The 19,979-nt window shown below is 38.6% G+C and overlaps 1 protein-coding gene across 6 annotated transcripts in view; it reads right to left on the reverse strand.

Moving 5' to 3' along the window:
* The window catches only part of KAT6B (lysine acetyltransferase 6B), a 106,678-nt gene that overhangs the window by 24,960 nt on the left and 61,739 nt on the right, over positions 1-19,979 (reverse strand). For all 6 annotated transcript variants that reach the window (XM_059851331.1, XM_059851328.1, XM_059851333.1 and 3 more), the window contains exons 8-12: positions 19,187-19,308; positions 17,710-17,825; positions 15,589-15,730; positions 12,393-12,554; positions 7,496-7,589 (exon numbers count right to left, since the gene is read on the reverse strand). In XM_059851331.1, coding sequence (XP_059707314.1) covers positions 7,496-7,589; positions 12,393-12,554; positions 15,589-15,730; positions 17,710-17,825; positions 19,187-19,308 — 636 coding nt within the window. The remainder of the gene's footprint in view (positions 1-7,495; positions 7,590-12,392; positions 12,555-15,588; positions 15,731-17,709; positions 17,826-19,186; positions 19,309-19,979) is intronic.

Below are 19,979 nucleotides of genomic sequence, written 5' to 3' on the forward strand. Positions count from 1 at the left end.
GATTAAGACTATCACTGTTATATAAACACACCCCACACAAGTGGATCCAACCACTTACAGCCTCCTGCAGCTCAAGCCTAGCTCTAAACTGCAGACAGGTATCAGACAGTGGCTCTCAGCACTTCCAGAAGCATACCAGAACCTAAATACCACACATGAACACACTTCCTCTGATCTCTCCTAACACATTTGTTTCATTATATCATCCACCTTTATATTTTTTTAAAAAATTGTTTTGTTTTCCAGAAGTCAATTCATTAATTATTAGAAGAACTTAAATTTTCTCAGTTCAGGATCTATGTCCTCTTTCCATCTGAATAGTTCAAAAGCCTCTTTAACATCGTACTTTAAGAGAAGTCTACACATGTACTTACCACCAAGTAAGGCTACACAACACAAAAATGGTGTGAATTCATCATAATTAAGAACACATTTGCATGACTTCTACCCTCTTTTGCCCTCACAGCACTTTTCTGTTCATAGTGTGCCATTGTTTCCATTTTCAAGTATACTTTAAAGAAGAAATCACACCATTTCTGTACAGTAATGGCTTTTGCTTATTTACCTCGTTCCAGCTTCCTCCCAATAAATGAAAACACTTCAATCAAGAAAGCCTTTCACCTCTTCTGAGGCTCTTCCTTTACTGATATACTAGTTTTTCAGAGGCCCTGTAAAAACCTGAGACAGCATTTTTACTCTGTTCCACCACTTATAATAATAAAAGTTATTCATCTTCCAAACAGGGTTGACATTTTCCCAAATGCTAGTATCTTACCAGCAATATGTTGCCCTAAATGAGAGGCCACATGTTAGTCCATTAATAGTTTAAAGTTTTGCTCAATTAGATTTTTTTTGGATGGCTGCACAAACATGGTGCTTCACAAAAAAATCACTGCTTTTCAGGTTTCCACAAAGTAGCAGCCTAATTTGCTGTTAAAGCAGAAAGCCTGGAAACACTACAGTGAGAACCACAGATAAGTGAGTTATAAAATAGATCTTTTGGCACAGACAACATTTTCAAACCTTCTTGACACATGATAACATCACAAAGCCACTCTGGAAGATGAAACTAGAAGAAGAGATTATTGTCCAACTAGCCATGGAAATCTAGACTGATTCCTTCTGAAAATACTGCAAAAAGCCAAGACACAGGAATGTGTACGAGTGAGAAAACTAGGCCCAAAATTGTCTAAAAGGAATTGTTGCTTTTAATCAAAAATAACCTTTTGTCTGTATCAGAAGAAAGAGCTTTTCAATTACAGGAGCCACAAGGAAGTTGGTTGATCCTAGAGGTGTAAATGCTGTTTGAATTGAGCATATTAAAAAATAAGGGGTTTATTTTTGAGCCGTATGCTCATCTCCAAGCTTAGCAGAAAGCCAAATCTTTTCCTTTGACAGAAACATTGATTTTAAAGGTTACACCAGCTCTTTGACAAACTTGATGGAAGAACAAAACTGCATTAACCACCAAAAGAAAATCTTATCCTTTTCAGTCTTCTTAAGCTGTGCCTGAAGACTAACCTAGGTTTCAGGGAATGCAGTTTTTTCAGCTGGTTTCAAAAGTATCTCAAAACTGCTGGCCAGAAGAAATAAACTCACTGCCCCCATTCTCATCACTAGAGGTTTATGTTACCTGTAGACACTTGTGGGACAGAAAGCTTCTCTGCCTACAGCAGTTCTCTGGGCTCAATACACAATGCTTACCACTTCTGCATGACTGGGCACTGAGCAGTGAACATCTTCCACACTTCCACAGAGAGGTGCAGATCTTCTGAAACAAGTGCAGACTGGAAGGAATTCAAGAATGCACTTTACAAAGCTATGCATCTTTTTTTTTTTTTTTTTTTTTGCCTATTCAGTGCCTCATCACCATCCCTCACTTCTCAAGGAAAGTGCATACAGGATCATGTATAACAAACACTTTTGAAGACATCTGTACTAACTCCCCACACACTTTCAGCCCAAAATATTTCTGGGCTTTTGTGCTCATAAGCCCCTAAATGTGAACATGAGATCGTAGGTATTTGTAGTCAAGAGGACAGGATTAGAACTGAGAGCAAAGAAACAAGCTTTAGTTCCAGATCTTCAGTCAAGTTCTTCAAAGCTGTGAACCACAAATAAACACTATTAAGAAGCAATGTAGCCTTATGATTGCTGCCACTAACCAAGCAAAAGAGTGGTTACCAATTATAAAACATCACTTATGGTACTGACCTCCTTTATCACTGGCTCTGATACTTACTCATGAAAAACTTACTCACTTAGGAGGAAAGAAATAATTTTTCATTAACAGTTTTCCCTTACTCGTAGAGCAAATTTTTTTGTTCCTCTCATCCTTTGGAAACTTGCCCTCCCTGTGCTATACCTTAGCCTGTTGCAGTGCTATTACTGCTGCTGCCCTGCTGCTTCTGCACATCAGGACTTGAAGATTTACTCACCTGTTTGGAAAGAACAATAAACAAACACCAACACTTGACCAAGAAACGTACCAGATTTGGGGAAGTGAGCAAAAAAACACTTAACAGAGCCGATTTTCCTACACCACAATAAAAGTTCTCAGGTAATATAAATTCTATTTGTTTCTTCCACTGTCAGACTTGAATTGCCTTTCCCTTTAAGATTATGGTTTTCTTACAAAAAAAATCTGAGCTACACATCCTAAATCCTAAAGATGAATCAGGGGTTAAGTCAAGCTAAGGGGAAAAAAAAAATTCCAGCCTTTTCAAGTTGCATGCAATAAGTGATAGGAAAGTTTAAAAAGTTAGCACTGACTTCCCCACACGGACAAAGGAACCAAAAGAGACCCCAAAACCCCACAAAACAAAGAATGTATTTAGCCCAAACAGAATCCCAGCATCCCTAAACATGTTTCATCTCTTGAGCAAGAATAATAATTTCACACAGAACAGATAAACCAAATAAAAACAGGGAATTCTGAAGGGGAAGAAGAAACTGCTACAATCAGTTAGACCAGAAACAGCCTCAAGATAAGTAACAAAAGGCTACCAAGGACTTTGCTCCTCAGCATTAAGCCCAGTTGTTACTATAATGCAAATGAACTGTCAACATCCTAGCCAGCACAGTTGGAAAGGTTTATCCTAACAGTCACATGCATTTCTTTTCTTCCAGCTGCTGGCTAGGCCTCCAGCATGGAATTTGCAATCCAGTATGCAGAAATGTGAGACTGTGACAAGATGAGCTTTGTGAAGAAGTATGAATCAAAAGACAACTTTAAACTTACAGAAAACAAATACGAAATACTGCTGTATTGCATTCTAGTAATAATGAACTCTGTATTAGATATGCCAAATAAAGAAATACTAATATGTTCTGGCACTGCAGTTTAATGAATAGAAATAGAAAGCATATGAAGATTCCAGGCTTTGCAAGAGCTCAAATCAGGAAAGCAAAGAAAAATGTCTTACATAGAAAAGCTGCTAAAGTTTATAAAAGAACTGGATCTGCACAGAGAGAAGCTCCAACACTGTGGCTTCAGGGCTTGCACTGTCCCTACCAGAGCAGCAATACAGGCTGAGCTGGCAGGGCCAGCCAAAGGCTCACCCAAATGCAAGCACACGGGAGCAATCCTTGGGACAGGAACCATAGCTGTGCAGCACTGCAAGGGACCTGAGCTGCAACAAACCCACCACAGGCTCTTAGGCACTAAAGCCTGCTTTCTGCTTGGTTTCTAGAGCAACTTCAGCTGGAGTCTACTTGCCCAAAATCTTTATTTACAGCAAATATAGAAGATGGATGCAGAAGTCAATTATTCTCCCTCAGAAAAAACCCTGTAATCACAATCCTGTAAATCCCACAGAATACAAGAACAACAAAGAAATGGAAACAAGACAAACAGCCCAAACCCAAGAAGTTTGGCAGGAGCTTTCAGTCCTGTAAAAGGCAGGAAGGTATAAATGTAACAAGCAAATTAAGACCCTTATTCATTTTCAGGAAATGCTTTTTATGTTAGCTACACTCCAAGTGAAAATCAGATTCCCTATCCCTATGTGAAAATTCAACCAACTCTTACAAAATAGTATTTAATAAAGCATAATTAGTGTAAACAAAGTGCAGACTTCATGTAAACCATTTTGTCTTCAGTATAACATGCTTCAAGAAAATAGAACAGGTAAAGCTGATTGTCTTAGAGTGAATTAAACAAAATGAAGCAGTATCAAGTCTTCAATTTTACAAATCAATAGTTTAACCATTTAATAAAATATTTATAACTAAACTCTTCTCAATTTCTAAACAGCCCAACAAGTTTCTATCACAGTCAAAATCTCTAACTTCTCCACAATTAATAATAATAATAATAAAAATCTTACCAGGCTTTAAAAACCACAGTTACAGAGCATATTTTTTCATTTTAACAACACTTCTATTTAAATGAGGAATGACATACAGAAAACTAGAAATTACATTACTACTGAAGGCAATCAGAGTAGCAAACTCAGGCATTTTACAGCACACCTGCTTCTGACAAGAGTTAATTTCCTCTTTTAAAAACTCTTCTCTCCCATAGGTGAGATTATAGATTCCTGAAGAGACAGGCTGATAGACCTTTATATTGGTGTCTACACAGTAAGAAATACTGCTATTACCAGTTTGAATTTGAAATACAGGTAAGTTTAAATGTAGTTAGGAAAATGTTAAGGTGAAAAAAACTAAAAATCAGTGGTCAGAAGACAAATACCTATTTTTCCTTTAGCAAAATGAAAGAATTTATTTTCCCTTGCTAGTTACAGAATGACCATAAAAGACTCATCTGTGAAAATTAAATTAGTTTGAGACAAAAGAACGCATCACAATCTGAACAAACAAATGCATTTCACTTACCAAAAAAAAAAGAAGCAAATTTTTACCACAAACTACATTTTCAGCAGACTGCTGACAAAGCACAAGTTGTGTAGTGGCTTAAAGGCTGTGTTCTTTCCAGCCTATCAAGTGTCTAGATACATACAAAATAATGTGAGCAGTCAACTGCTTGCACACAATTTTAAAATCTTCCCTTCTGTGGTTTGTAACTATCATTTTCTGAAAATTACTTGCTCAGTTACGTTTTTATTATTATAGTCTAAACACTGTTCTGGTTACTGTTATAAAAAAAGACAACTACCAGTGACTGCTTCACAGATTTCAAAATCTGAGCAGTTTGCAAGCATTACCCATATAACAAATGAAGACTTAACATTCAGAGCATAAAATTTATCTTGCTATGACTTTATGAGAACATGACAGTCTAGATAATGTCACTGGCAAAGAATGCTTTATGATAAACTTGGTCTGTTCAAGTTTAGAATAATAACTGGAGGGGTTTATACTGGATCTTCTCACACCAATTAGAGCAACTTATACTCAGGAGACCACAAGTGAACAGAAAGAGTAAAGCACAAAGAAGAGGGGAGTTAGTCCAAAGGCAGAAACACAACAAATTACAAGAAACACAGTAAATAATTCATTCTGAAGGGTTTTCCTGTAAAAAAGGTTTTGGGGTCACTAATTCAGATGAAGCTATGCCCCATTCCACGGCATACAGCCTCCCTCCTGAAAAAAGATACAAATACATCGAAGGAAAACTAGCCTTGAAAGTTTTCCCTTCCCTTCTACACCTAAGGAAAAACAGCCACAAGGAGCTCCCTCACTACCTTTTAGGTAGTTTGCACTTACAGTACAGAGACAGACTTTCTCAGTCATGTCTTGGTTCCTCATTCTGCTGGCAAATGAACTAGCTTGATTCCCAGGTAGTTAAGGGAACCTGTGTCCAGAAAACAAAGGTGAAGTACTGAAGGACTGCCTGTGTGCTACTGAAGTGGGCAGTCTGGTAGCCACAGCAGAAACTAAAGGTGTCTCTGGGCTGTGCCCAGTCGGTACAGCTGCGGCCCACACCTGTGATCTGAATGTGTCTGCAAAGAAGGGGGTCTAAGAATAGCACCAGGTAAGCTCCAAGCAAGTTATCACATAAAACCTAATGATTCAAACAACCTCATGTACTTCCAGATCTTTCCAGAAGGACAAGAAGGCCAGAACACCCTATTGATTTTCCCAGACTGAGCAGCACAAGGCACAGTGGTAGAGCACACATCCAGAGAGACACTGCATACTCATACCCTGACCTTCTGTGGAATCCATGGGTTTCATGGCTGTGCCATCAGTTTTTTTTTTGAGAGGGGGAGAGAGACACCACAGAGTAAGAAACAAAGGAAAAGCCTGGAAGCACTCACCAGTGCCCACTTAAGAGCTCCTCATCTCCTTTTGCAAAAAAGAAAGGGTTCCGATCCTAAAACAGGGCCAATTTCTACCTAAGTAAGCTTAAAGCTGTCTCTACAGATCCAGCAATCCGTGGTACTTCTCACAGCCTTTGCTAAGAGGTTGCAGAAGGCGCACAATGGAACAGCTGCTGTGTTCCACTCCAGTGACAGCTACATTTCAGCGGTGGATTAAGTGGTCCAGAACCATTTTTACCTAACTCACAGGGGTACAGTGAAGGCTGTTTATAAAGCCATGCAATGACGGGACATATTAAGTATCTTTATACACTCTAGCACAGTCATGCTGGGTACAACACTAAGAACAGAACTTGAAAACTCTGCAGCTACAAATGATTGTCTTTGTCCTGCTGTTACACTGCAATGTATTATTATTTGCATTTTAATGTTCTTGCATACACCTTCAGGGCAGGAATCCTATTATCTGAACTATCTCTACCCCCATGTAATTCTACAGTGCCTTATAAAACATAATAGTGAAAAGAAATCACGTACAATATACACTAAGTCCTTATCATCCTCCCTCTAAATTACAGTAGAAAGATGGATTCAGGAGTAATGAGGACACTCAACTGAGAAGTTTTCTTAGATAATTTTGTTCGGAGTTCCCTTGTACAAAAAGGTTTGGGGAGTAACAAATCTAAATTTAAACCAGTGTGCCTGAAGCTTTCTAACAGGTCAGACAGCTCAGCAAAATAAGGCAGCAAGTATGGGTACAGACACTAACACCTACACCCTTTCTGCTAACAATTTTCACTAAGAAAGTGATGAACACAAAAGCCAAAATACTTTTCTTCCATGGGGAAATTCTTCAATTAAAGCTTTTTTTTTTTTTGGCTAAAAAAAGATACAAGCTAGAAATATTAAAATGGAGAGAATGCCTCAGACTAACACCTTCTTAGCTATAATCACAAATAATTGCCTCTTCTCATACTAATGAGCAAAGCAAAATGGAAAGTAATTTAGACAATTCATTCAGGGTAATAGCTTTGTGAGCTAATATTACTGCCGAGAGATCCATTCTCAATTTCCTCGAGTACAATAACAGAGCAGCACTAAGTTTTTCACTTCAGGGAGCTTTTCTATCCTATGTAAATATAAACACAAATCCCATTATCTATTGATAAAAACAACAGAGTGAATTAAATAAAGTTTCATATGTTACACTTTTATATAACAGCCATCAGCTCCTTGGATCACAAGTGTAAATAAAACACTTCACTTACTGAAATCAATGAGAAACCTTCCAAATCCTTGCCTTTGGTATTGGGGCATGATCATTATGCAGGAGACATTGTACTTCTGCTGGCAAAGCTTTTCCTGTGGGAAGGAGAAACAGATCAAGTATGTCAAAGCACTGCTGAAGTGGGCAATTGCCTGCACCTGCTACTGTCCTTGTAAAATATCCCAATAAGGTGAACAGATGCATGGGTTCAGTACCAAAGTCAAATAATTCCATGTTAATGTCTAATTTTAAGAAAGAAGTATCAAACATACCCTTCAGAATACTTTTTTAATTAGTTAACCACTTGGCATCTTAAAAATTAAACACATTGTCTGAACAGCATAATAAAGTTTAAATGCTGTAAAGGAGAAAGACAGTAAGAAGAGGGAAATATTTTCTTGCTTCACTGACCATTCTCTCAAGGATATGGAAGTGGAATATAATATCCCTACACATGGTGAAATTGTATTTTCTATAACTGCTACACTAAGTGCCTGCAGGTTTTCACTTTTTTTTGTTTTTTGGTCTTCTCTCTGAATATGTGGCCAGGGTTCAGGGGAGGAACCCTATATGTGCAGAACTAAGAAGTCATATTTGAAGCACATTAAGTTTTGCAAAGCTAGATGCTTATCATCAGAACACAAATCAAGGCAGAATGCTCAGAAACAAAACTTTCAGACAGAATGAAGTCATATACAGGCAATGGAGACAAACAGTACACTGATTGTTTAAGACAGAAGAAGCTAAGATTAGGAAGCTACAGAAGTTTATAGGTTCTTTCCAGTTTATTGATAAGAAGGAAGAGTTTTGTTACCCCAGAATCAACACCAGGCAGTTTTGAGGGAGACCAAAGCAATGAGAAATATCCAGGTCAGAATAAATGACAAGGAGGTGTGGTAAGCACGCATATAGTTTAAGACATTATAGCTGTATCATTTCAGCCTCCACACAGGATGACACTAGAGCAGTGATGAAATGACAGGATCACATGCCAGTACATCCATTCCCAAACACTCCATCAGATACCCAAGCCAGATTTCACAAGGTTGCTTAGATTCTACAATATAGTTAAATATTTTCTCTGTACATGCTCCCAAACTCTCAAGACTACTGCTAGTAGGAAGACCACATCCTGGCAAAACATCTATAATTAGGTAAGAAAAGCCAGAGCATTTTTCCCAGCAGGAGTACACACACATGTTCTTTAAAAAAAAAAGGAGGGGAGAAGACATGGATGACATGCAATAATTTGAGATGAAGATTTTTCCCTTAGTTTTGGTGGTGATAATATTTGTGATCATCAGATCACATTGTGATCAACACGGACTGGCCAAAAGCAACAGGGGTGAAGTGGAAGTAGAAAATGTATCTGTTGTTTGAGGGAAGGTGTGCTAACAACTCACCTCAGCCACCTCAATAAAGGCAGGACATGGAGATCCCTGTGGCAGCAAGGGTACATGGGTTACTGATGTGCTAGAAACCATGAAGTGCCTGAGAATGGTCACACAGGAATTAGAGCTGCTTCCCCCAAGAAGGCAGCAGGACAGAACTGCCCAACTCAAGTGCACCTACACCAACGCACACAGCATGGTCAACAAACAGGAGGAAAAGGCAGCCACTGTGCAGCAGGAAAACTGTGACACAGCTGCCATCACAGAGCCATGGTGGGATCACTCACATAACTGGAGTGCTGCAATGGATGGCTATAAACCCTTCAGAAGGGAAAGGTGAGGAAGAGGAGGCAGTGGGGTAGCCTTGTATGTTAAGGACTGCCTTAAGCTTAATTACAGTGATGAAAGACTTGAGCAAGAATCAGAAGGAAGGGTGACAGGGCAGCTATCCTGGTGGGAATCTGCTATAGACCACTCAACCACAATGAAGAGGGAGATGAATTGTTCTGCAAGCAGCCTGGGGTTAGTCTCATGAGCCCTTGTTCTTGAGGGGGACTTTAATTTACTATATGTCTGCTGGAAATACAGCACATCAGAAAGGAAGCAGACTAGGAGGTTCCTGGAATGTGTGGAATATAACTTCCTGATACAGCTGGTGAGTGAGTCAAAAGGGGAAGGTACACAGCTGGACCTGCTGCTTGTGAACAGAGGACTGGAGGGTGATGTGATGACTAGAGGTCATCTTGCACACAGTGATCATGAAATGACAGCTTGTCTTTCTTGAAGAAATAATGAGGGGGGTAAGCAGAACTGCTACCTTGGACTCCCACAGGGCAGACTTTAGCCTTTTTAGGATGCTGGTTGAGAAAGTCCCTTAAGATGCAAAAGCAAAGGAGTCCAAGGTAGACATGATGAAAGAAGGAAAATTTTGAAGATACAGGAGCAGGCCATCCCACGTGCTTCCAGATGTGCACGCAGAGACAACCTGACTGGTTGAGCTGAGAGCTTTGTCTCAAGCTCAGGGAAAATGAGAGTCTATCACCTTTGGAAGAAGAGGGCAGGCAACAGGAGGACTTCAAGGGTCTTGTGAGTTTTTAAAGGGACAGTATTAGAAAGGCCAAAGCACACCTAGAATGCAAACTGGTCAGTGGCACATAAGACAAGAAAAAATTTTTATTCTATACCACCTACATAATCACTGGGGGTGAAAGTAAGGAATTCTCCACTTCCAAGAAAGGGGCAGGGTTTCAGGTGGAGGTAAAAGTGTGTTCAGAGGGTCCACAGACATTTCTGTCCTTTTCCAGATGAGTGGGTGCATTGTAGTGCAGTGCAATGCTGCTGGTCCTGACTGGAGGGCTGTCCACTACTTCCTTTCACTGCCTCTGTCTTGGGGGGGGAAATTTGGGGGGAGCAGTAGGTCACCTCTGATGCATTGAGCATTTTGCTGTAATGGCCCTCTTTTATACACTGTTTTCTTAGTATTGTTGCTGTTACTGTTCAATTTCTTATCTCATTGCTATTTCCAGGAAATTGTTATCCCAACCCATAACCTCTACATTTTGCCTCTCTCTATCACTGGAGGGAGTGAGGAGTGGCTGCATGGGGTTTAATCTCCAGTTGGGGTTAAACCACAACAATAAGGAAAAGGCTGAGGTACTTCACGCCTTCTTTGCCTCAGTCCATAACATCAAGACCAGCTGTACTCAGGGTACCCAGCCACCAGAGCAGAAACAGGGAGCAGGATGATCCCCCCTGTGATCCACAAGAAAATGCTTAGTGACCTGTCATGTCACTTAAAACATCTACAAGTGCACAGAGCCCAAGGGAACGGTTGAAAGAGCTCACTGAGCCACTCTCCACCATTTACCAGCAGTTCTGGTTAACCATAAAGGTCCCAGTTGACTGGAGGTTAGCAACTGTAAAACAAATAAAAAGTGGCAGGAGGATTTGTGGAACTGCAGATCTGTCAGCCTGACCTCTTGTGCCAGGGGAAGGTCACAGAGGAGATCATTCTGACTGCCATCACATGGCCATGCAGGACAACCAGGGAATCAGGTCCAGCCAGTTTGGGTTTATGAAAGGCAGGTGCTGCCTGACTAACCTGATCTCCTTCCGTGACAGGGTGACCCACTTGGAGGAGGAGGGAAAGGCTGGGGGTATGTTCTACTTGGGCTTTTCTCTTATCCCCAGTCAGTAGCAACAGGTTGAGAGGAAATGGCCTCAAGTTGCATCAGGCCACGGAAGGTTCAGACTGCATGTTGGGAAAACTTGCTTCACTGAGAGGGTTTATTAGCATTGGAGCAGGCTGCTCATGGGAGTGGTATAATTGCCATCTCTGGAAATGTTCAAAATACTTGTAAATGTGGCACCTGGGAACACTGTTTAGTAGCAATCATGGTAGTGCTGGGGTAACAGTTGGACTCAATGATCTCAAAGGTATGAACCATTCTATGATAAGGAACAAAAATCAAGAGACTCACCTTAAGCTGCACCACCTTAAGCACATGGAAAAAATACTTGACTAAATAAAAGTTGACATGTCTGTCACAAGAAGTTCTGACTGACATTAAAGATAGTGTAAATTGTGCCTACATGTCTCACTTTAATTCCAGCAAGGCTCACTCATCAGAAGGATGCAGCCAGACATGCAAAAGATTACTGTATAATATCCAGATATTCTGACAAGACTTCTCCTAACTACCATTTCCCCACAAATCACTTATTCAAGAAAGAAAATATACAGTCAATAGGAAGTAGCAATACTAGGATCAGGAAGTAGTGAATTTCTGAGTAACTGTACCTATTCAACACATCCTTTAGGGGCAAACTATTGACAATAATGGAAGCTTTTCCCATTGCAGACACATCTAACTATAGTTCACCATTCTTCTCGGTCATCTTTGTCAAGACAGTTCACTTAAGTATTATTTTTGTCAATAGCAACCATCTATTACTTGAAAATCAGTACTACAGCTGAGACATCCACTCTAAACAAGGCAGGCACCATGAAGTCAGGCAATGCACTCTTACATGGGAGCAGCAAGTAATTGCATTAGATCAGACTGCACACAAGAGAGCAACAGCAATGCCCATTTACATCTAAATAGCCAGCTGGAACTGCCAGCAGTCAAGCCATGAAAACACATCGACATTCCAAATACCTGCAACTCTTACAAGTTAGATTTGGCATACTAATGCAAAAATGCTGAGGAAGAAAAAAATATGTAAATATTCAACTGAAACCACAACAAATTCTGGAAACAAAATCCCTAAACATGAAAAAAACTACTCCCATCCATGTGGCTGAACAAATTCTGAATTTGCATCAGTAAGAGACAAGAAAGTACCATGTATTTGAGACAATGCACATAATAGTCAAGATTTACAGAGAGGCTTTCAAGCTTATGGGTTTTTTTCCAACTTCTGATTTTTCTTTGCATTTGGGAGAAGCATTAAGGAGAGCAGGACATTACAAATATTAAACCAACCCACTTTTAAAAGTTTTACCTTAGAGAAATATCCAACTAAATGGCAGCCTTTCTCATCATTTTTTGTAAGGACATAGAAGAGGAATGGTTCAACATCATAATACAATGTTTTGTGGTCCAGAAAGAGCTTAGCTAACAAACAAAGATTCTGACAATAAATTTTGCTCACATTTCCATCAACCTAGAAAAACAAGACAGATGCAGTTATTTCCATGGCACCAACAAGTTAGGACAAAACAACTTATTGAACCAATCATATCCTAGAAGGAAACATGAACAGTATTACAAGAAACAAACAAAACACATCAAGGTTCAAAAGAGAAACACCCACTTCTTAAATAAGAATCCTCCAGTAGGTGCTAATTACTCTGCATTTTTAAGTAACCTCTGAGTATCTGGATTTATTAAACAAAGTAACTTCACCTTTTAGCTGTTCAAGACAGACTTACCTCTTTCATTTTATTCCTGGAATGAAAATGAGCACGACTGGCAGATAACAAAAATGCACTAGTTTAAACTGCTTTAAATTGCGATTTGCTAGAAGGCAGTGGAGTACAGCAACTTTTAAAAAAATCCCAAACAAAGAAGGGTATTCTGGTGAATCCTTAAGATGTAAGGCCAATAAATGAGTAGCAAATTACATATCAGTCACATCAATGTTTTGGATAAATTAGACAAGACAAAATTTCCATGCCAGGCTAAAATGCTATTGAGCGAGAGAGGTAAATTTCCTGGCTAAATAGTACAATTAGTCTAGGTATATTATGAGTGAAAAGAGTCAAGCTGTGATTCAGACAGCTACAGAAAAGCCAGACACAAATGCAGATTTCCTAGACCAATTAGGTACTTCCTGAAAGGCTCAGTCAAAGGCAACACATTTTTGAAATAATCTTAATAGAAAGGTTTGCTTGTTCTAATGTTTTTGATAATGACAGTAGCTGTATTTCATTCAGAGAGAAACAAATGACAAGAACTGTGCAGAAAAAGAAGCCATCTTCTATTCTAATTTGTTTTCAGTAAGAATCCTAGTTACAAATCTAAGCAAAACCCATCCTTTTGGATATATTTTGGGATTTTAAGGGAACATCAGTAGTATAGCTGCATTAAGTGGATTGAGGAAAAAACATTCAATGAATATCTACTGCTCCTTAAGGCATCAGGATAAACTTGTACACACCTCTTAAGAGCCTATCAAATACATCAAACTCTCTTACAGCACACTCCATTGTCCAGGTGCTTTTTATTACTTTTCACACTTATTAGCAAGTGTGCAAATTAAATGTGAACATTAAGTAAGCAGAAATCACTACTGGCTAAGCCTGAAAAGGCAAATTATGTGAGCTGTCTTTTTTAGTAAGAACATTTGTACAGAAATGTAAAAAAACTTCTTAAATTTCAGGCAAACACAGCTTGTTCGTCAGTTTTCAATGTGAGAAGCAGGGAAAAAAAGAGGGACAGCAAGCTCAAAAGGAAGCATCTGTCAAAAGTTGCTTGGCTACAGCATAATAGTAAGCTATGTCAAAGTCTGCTCTCAAATCTGTCAAAGTCATCCTCTGGGCAGAGGTACATAAATCACAAAATGCCAAACTTATTTCCATTTCTCTCAAAAACACAAAGCATGAAGGAAACCACAAACGCTTCACTCTGCCTAAAAGAAAATGGTTGCACAGAATTCTTGAAAGGATCTAGGAAGAAGGACATCAACTAATGACGAAGTTTCTACAGCAGCCAGTGACAACTGACATTAACCTTTGAAATAAAAAGACCCAAACCAACTACATTTATTTCAGAAGGGTTAACACAAGTGCTTACTGAAGCACCCAAAACAGACAAAGGGAACAAAAGCAGTGGAGACAGTTGGGACATTGCTTTCACAACACTTTTTTTCCATGTGCTTCTTGAAGCAATCCCCCACCTCCCCATTCCCTCAGTTTTTCTCTGTACTTAATTTTCTTAAGAATTTTTCATTTACATGTTTGCAGTAGTTAATAAAACTAAATGAGAAAGCACAATTTGCCTGTTGTATGCTCCACAGTTCTTAACACCTGCTAACAGAGAAAATCAAGTTAATTTAAACAGTCTAGAGCAATTTCATTCTTGATAGAAAATGAAGTAAGTCTATTTACAACATAAGTCTTTTGCTGGCAGTTCTTCAATATTTATTAAAACTGCTCAAGTCAGGAAGGACACAATCGTGATGCAAATAGTTATTTTTTTAATAGCATAAGCATAACCAAATGAACCAAATACATAGATCTTGTTCTAACTTTAAAAAATTCCAGACTGCATCTACCATCATTTGAACAGATAACGGCAATTATAAAGAACAAAGGACATGTATACAATTTGAAAATACAAGTTTGAAGAAGAATATGACATCTGCAATTAAAGAGAAGTTATCCATACATGCATCTCAGTAACACTGTTGAGAAAAATAGTCCTAGTAACCCCACCAGTCTTTTCTGCTATTACTGCCTGTAATAATGCTTGAGAAACTGGAACGTGAAAGTTAAGGCAGTTTTAACTGCAGGTATGCTACTAGAAACACAGAATTCTCTTGTCCAGGATCTACATAAAACCTCATGCTTCAAATAAGTCATCTCCCAAAAGAAAAACATAGATTAATACATCCAAAGTTGAAGGTGTAGGATTTTTTTTATATCTCAGGGCAAGTTTCTCAAACATCCAAAATGAAGGCAGAAGCACTGAGGAGCTACATTTGTCATTTTAGAACACAGAAGAAGCTGCTTTACTTGCTTTTATACTTTGGGAGCACCTGCGTTATGATTAGACTTCTCCCTACACCCAAGACACTCAAGCAGCCAGAAATGAATGGGTGTCAGGGGGTACTTTGGCTGACAAGGGAAAGGCAAACCAATCCAAGATGAGAGGTGCAAAGGAAGTCCTAAGATTCATGCCAGGCAAGTGTCCTAAAGAGCTTGGCTAAGGCATGAAGTACAAGTAAAGAATGAATCGTAAAAGAACATGGCAGGGTAGAACAGACTTGAGAAGATGGATTTGTTTTTGCAGTATAGGCAGAATCTCAACTTGGTTTTGCTGCATAAGAAGAATCTCCAAGGAAGTACTTAAAGATGTTAAAGTTTTCACTAGTTCTACAGCTAGTCTGTACCATCTACAAACTGAAAAAAAATTTTGCAAAATAGCAAACAATTTTTTGGTTATTTTCCAAAAGCTTATACTTTTGATACACCTACCTCAAATACTGAAAGGTCATTTCTTCTGTAGATTTCATTGGCTGGAGGATGAAACCAGCCACATTTCTCTGAGTGTCTTAACAAAATGTTTTTACTTTTCATGTATTTAAGACAGAATTCACACAGGTAAAGCTTTGGTAATCTGTAGGAAAATTAAGAAGATATTTTTTACAAAAAGTTTGTTACATTCCATAAACAAAGTTACCACAAATGAAAACCCTTTCCATTTAAATATAAGGTGTCATACATAAATGCTGCTAAAGCATAACTAGATAAGTAAATAGAACATTACACACACTACTCATCAGAAACAATCAGCTTCAATCAATCAATCAACCACAGTGAACCTAATTCAATAAAGTTTTGCTGTGGTCAGTTTGTGGTTTAGCCTCTGGCAGATCTCAGTTACTTCCCCCTTCCCACCCTCCACCCTAGCTTTTCCTGTGGTCTCCATCAAAGTAATCACACTGGAGTAATACTTCATATTTCATCTTTCCTGTTCCTAATAAATATAAAGGAAACACAAAGCAGGATACAGGGGATCTCCTTCCCTTTTATTTTCCTTATTTTGCTTCTGGGGAAGGCTTGGAGATGACTTTTCTTCCCAATGTCTTCCAAATTCTCGGGCAAGACAGCAAACTCTGGGATCTTACCCCCTCACCTTCACCTAAACCATCACTTTACTACAGAAGCCAACTCAAAGAGTTCATATAAAGGCAAAACATCTCCCCTCCACAATCTCCACAGCACAGGCAACACAGAGAAGTGCACTTCTCTGGGGAGGATCCAGTTCAGACTACACACAAGTAACCCACATGCCCTGTGCTCTACATACCATCAGAAACCACTCCCTTTGGTAATTTTTATGGCTACTTACCTTCATTTTTAAATTACTGAATCAGTGGAAGACTGCTCTAGAAATTAATTAGTCTGCAAAGCTTTAGGGCAGGGGACAATCTTTATCTGCTCTGAAGTTACTAGCACATCCTGGGATTACAGCCATGGTTTACACCATTCCAGTATCCTAAGGAAGTTCATCAACAACATAAAAAGTAGTTTGAACTATTTGTTCAATGGTGTAATCCCACTGCACTTAACTGAGAGCCACAGTGCCTCCTACAGTGTCATCCCACTCTAGCCTCATACTAACAATTAGCCATCGTTATGCTTCTATCTGGGATTAATTTACTTGATGGGATAGGTAACTCACCCTTTCACAATGAATAGAAGGAATAAAAAGCAAAACTGAAATAAAAAATTAACACTACAAAAACTGTGGTTATAATGGGAAATGGAAACACTCTCCACACTTTTTTAGCCCTTGATTTATATATGATGGATACATGACATATCCCTTATTCCCACCACACAAACAAAAGGCAGTTTAGAGTAACGCTATGCAACAGCACTTTGGAACAGATCACGCTGCATGCTATAGTAGTAGAGCTTGATCAACATACAGTTCTGAATATCTTCCAGTGTGCCACAGAGACAACAGATTAATAAAACATTGATTTTCAGCACACACAAAATTCTGCCAAGATCTGCTGAGCACATGTACTAGTCCAGGCTCTCTGCCTGACTCCAAGGTACACCCTTGCAAAGATAGTCAGAAATGAGATGCTGTTGCCAGAACTTGCCCGCTTTTACTTCATTTATTTGGCATGACATCTGCCCAAGTCCTTAGAAAAAAGGAGGTTAACAAACACTGGACCACAACCAAAAGCAATTTGTCTAAAGGGCCAGAAGTCAGACATACCTCATTGCAATGGTGTAAGAAAAAACAAACAAACAAACAAAAAAACCCAGACAAAACCCCAACAAATAAGTGAAAACAAAACCAACAAAACAAAACCAACAAAAATAAACTTCGAATGAAACCACACAGATACACGATACACTTTGACATTTATACAAGACCAGGAAAATGACTTTTTATTGCATCCTTGATTTAGAACTAGCAAAAAAGAATGACAAATCCCTGTTTTCAGTTATAATTACAAAAGCATATTTACTTTTAAAGGCTTTACATTATCAACAGTTACAAAAGAATAAAAATAAATTGTAAGTGCACATCAGAAAAAATTCCAACCATGTATGGCAATCTTGACAACTTGCTACCTTGCATATTCCTGTGGGTAAGGTGAAGAGTACCAGGTCTGGATCTCATATTTTCCAAACTCAATCACTGAAGGGTATCGCCCACTTGTTTCACCAGTGTTTTTACACCCAATTTTCTGTCAGGTGCAATTTAAAAAAAAAAAAGTATTAGTTATAGAAAAGTAGAAGAAACTTGAGCTTTATATAAGCAATTTCACCCACTGAAAGCATGAGAAACCTGAAGTACCCAAATCAGTTGCTTAAAGCTCTTTAACCCTGATAGTGGACAGAGTTTTTAAACAGAAAATACAAACAGCAAAAGCCCAGCCAAAGAAGGGGCACAACAGCCTCAAATTCTATTCTCCCACAGCACCTACTGTGATGACATCCCTATAATTCTGGTGAAAACTCAAAGCTGTCCTTTCGTCAAAAGAATGAGAGAAAAGGTATCAGCACAAGCCTTCAAGAGTAACAGGAATTTACCTCAAAGAGTCAAGAATATGCTAACACTTTGATTTCAGCTACAATACTGCATTTAAGCTGATCAGAAAATGACTGCTAGGCTCTAAAGAGATGGCAAAATATAAAATAGTAAGAAAGGTGGGGGAAAACACGCAATTTCTACATCAACTTTTAAAAACTTTACCACCTAACATTTTTAGAGACTGCATATGAAGATAAAGAAAGCAAGTAGTGGGAACTATTTCCATGAGGAAGCAGAAGTAAAAGCTAATAATGAAACTGAATCTTTAAACTCAATTTGAATTTGTTAGTTAACATGCTGTGAAAGAAGACGGTAAAAAAGTCACTGTGTAATGTCAGTTCTTGTACACTAAACCTGAAAAAAAACCTGACTTCCATTACTGAAAAAAGTACAACACACAGCCATTTATGATGTCATTTTAAGAAAGCAGCAATTGAAACATTACATTCACCCACCTTCTGACCCGGGTTCTTACAGACACTGGTTGTTCATTTCACAGACACAGAAAAGTAAAAGTCTGGTTCACTAGTCTGATTTAGCTCAAATATTATCACTGCTAGATAAAGTCTACAGTATTTAAACTCAAAGTGTGGTGACTAATCAAGTAAAATGAATTTATGGACTCACTAAACCTGGTTTTCTACCAAGCAGTGTTTTGTGGACTTAGCTTTTTAGAATATCTGCTTTATTTGCAGAGGAAAATTATTACTGACCAATACTCTCTCAGTTCTGACCAGGACATCAGCTACTTTTAAACTCTATGTTTGATCCTGTAGTCCTTCTTTCCAAAATGCTCAAGTATATCTTTCAAAATCTATCTTAAGTGTCACTTATGATCTGATCCATTCCAGCACAATGCCTTGTCTCCTATCTGCATATACAGTGTCTCCCAAACAGAATTCACAGCAAGCATGATGCATTAGATTAAAAGGAATATATTAGAAATAAAGATGAAGAGACTTTTTACAGTTTTTATTTACAGAAATAACTATATTTTGGCAACATGATTCTTACCTCCAGGGAAAGTTCTCGGGCCTGCTTAAACACTTCCAAATCCTCCTGTGTAACAGTGTCCTTGCTTCCCAACAGAAATACATCCGTATTTTCTTGTTTGATGCTTAGTTTGATTTCAGTATCTGTTATTTAAAACCAGCAAAAAGTTTATTCACAGACATGAAGGTTATATGTGCATTAGCAAAGTGATACTACTAAACAGGATTGCAACTATGGCTGTTAACAACTCCCCATTTTAACCAAATTTGGGATTACTAAGTAACAGAAGTGAACCCTTCACCCCCGCTTCTTCTTTTGTAGCTTGCTGCTGCACAACCTATTTTTTGGTACTTGCTTGTCTGTCTGTATAAGCCTTTATAGTCCAGTTCTACTAAACTAGTTTTGAACCTCATGAAATGGAGCATATTTGATTGCTAGAACTATGCCACCTGATAAATTCTGGTAAACTCTGGAAGGTAAAAAATAAACACAAGAGAAAAAAAGCTGCCCTTAAACTTGAAGATTAATGCTAAACTATGTCTGCATTCCAATATTATAAATTAAAAGTAATTTTTTCTTAAATAAAAGTAATAAAAAGGTAGTTCACAGCAGTAGAGATCAAGTGTTGTGGAGACTGTAGCACGATGGAACTGTTCATGAAAAAGCAATGGAGCAGAGGGAAATGAAATGCCCACCATTATAAGCACTGACAGCACACAATCATGATGACAGCACTACTGCCACAGGAAGGGCAGGGGAAGAACAAGGAGGTGGCATGACAAGTGGCTACTCATGCGCTACTACACAGCCATAA

This window comes from Haemorhous mexicanus, chromosome 7, assembly GCF_027477595.1.
Source record: "Haemorhous mexicanus isolate bHaeMex1 chromosome 7, bHaeMex1.pri, whole genome shotgun sequence".
Taxonomy (NCBI): domain Eukaryota; kingdom Metazoa; phylum Chordata; class Aves; order Passeriformes; family Fringillidae; genus Haemorhous; species Haemorhous mexicanus.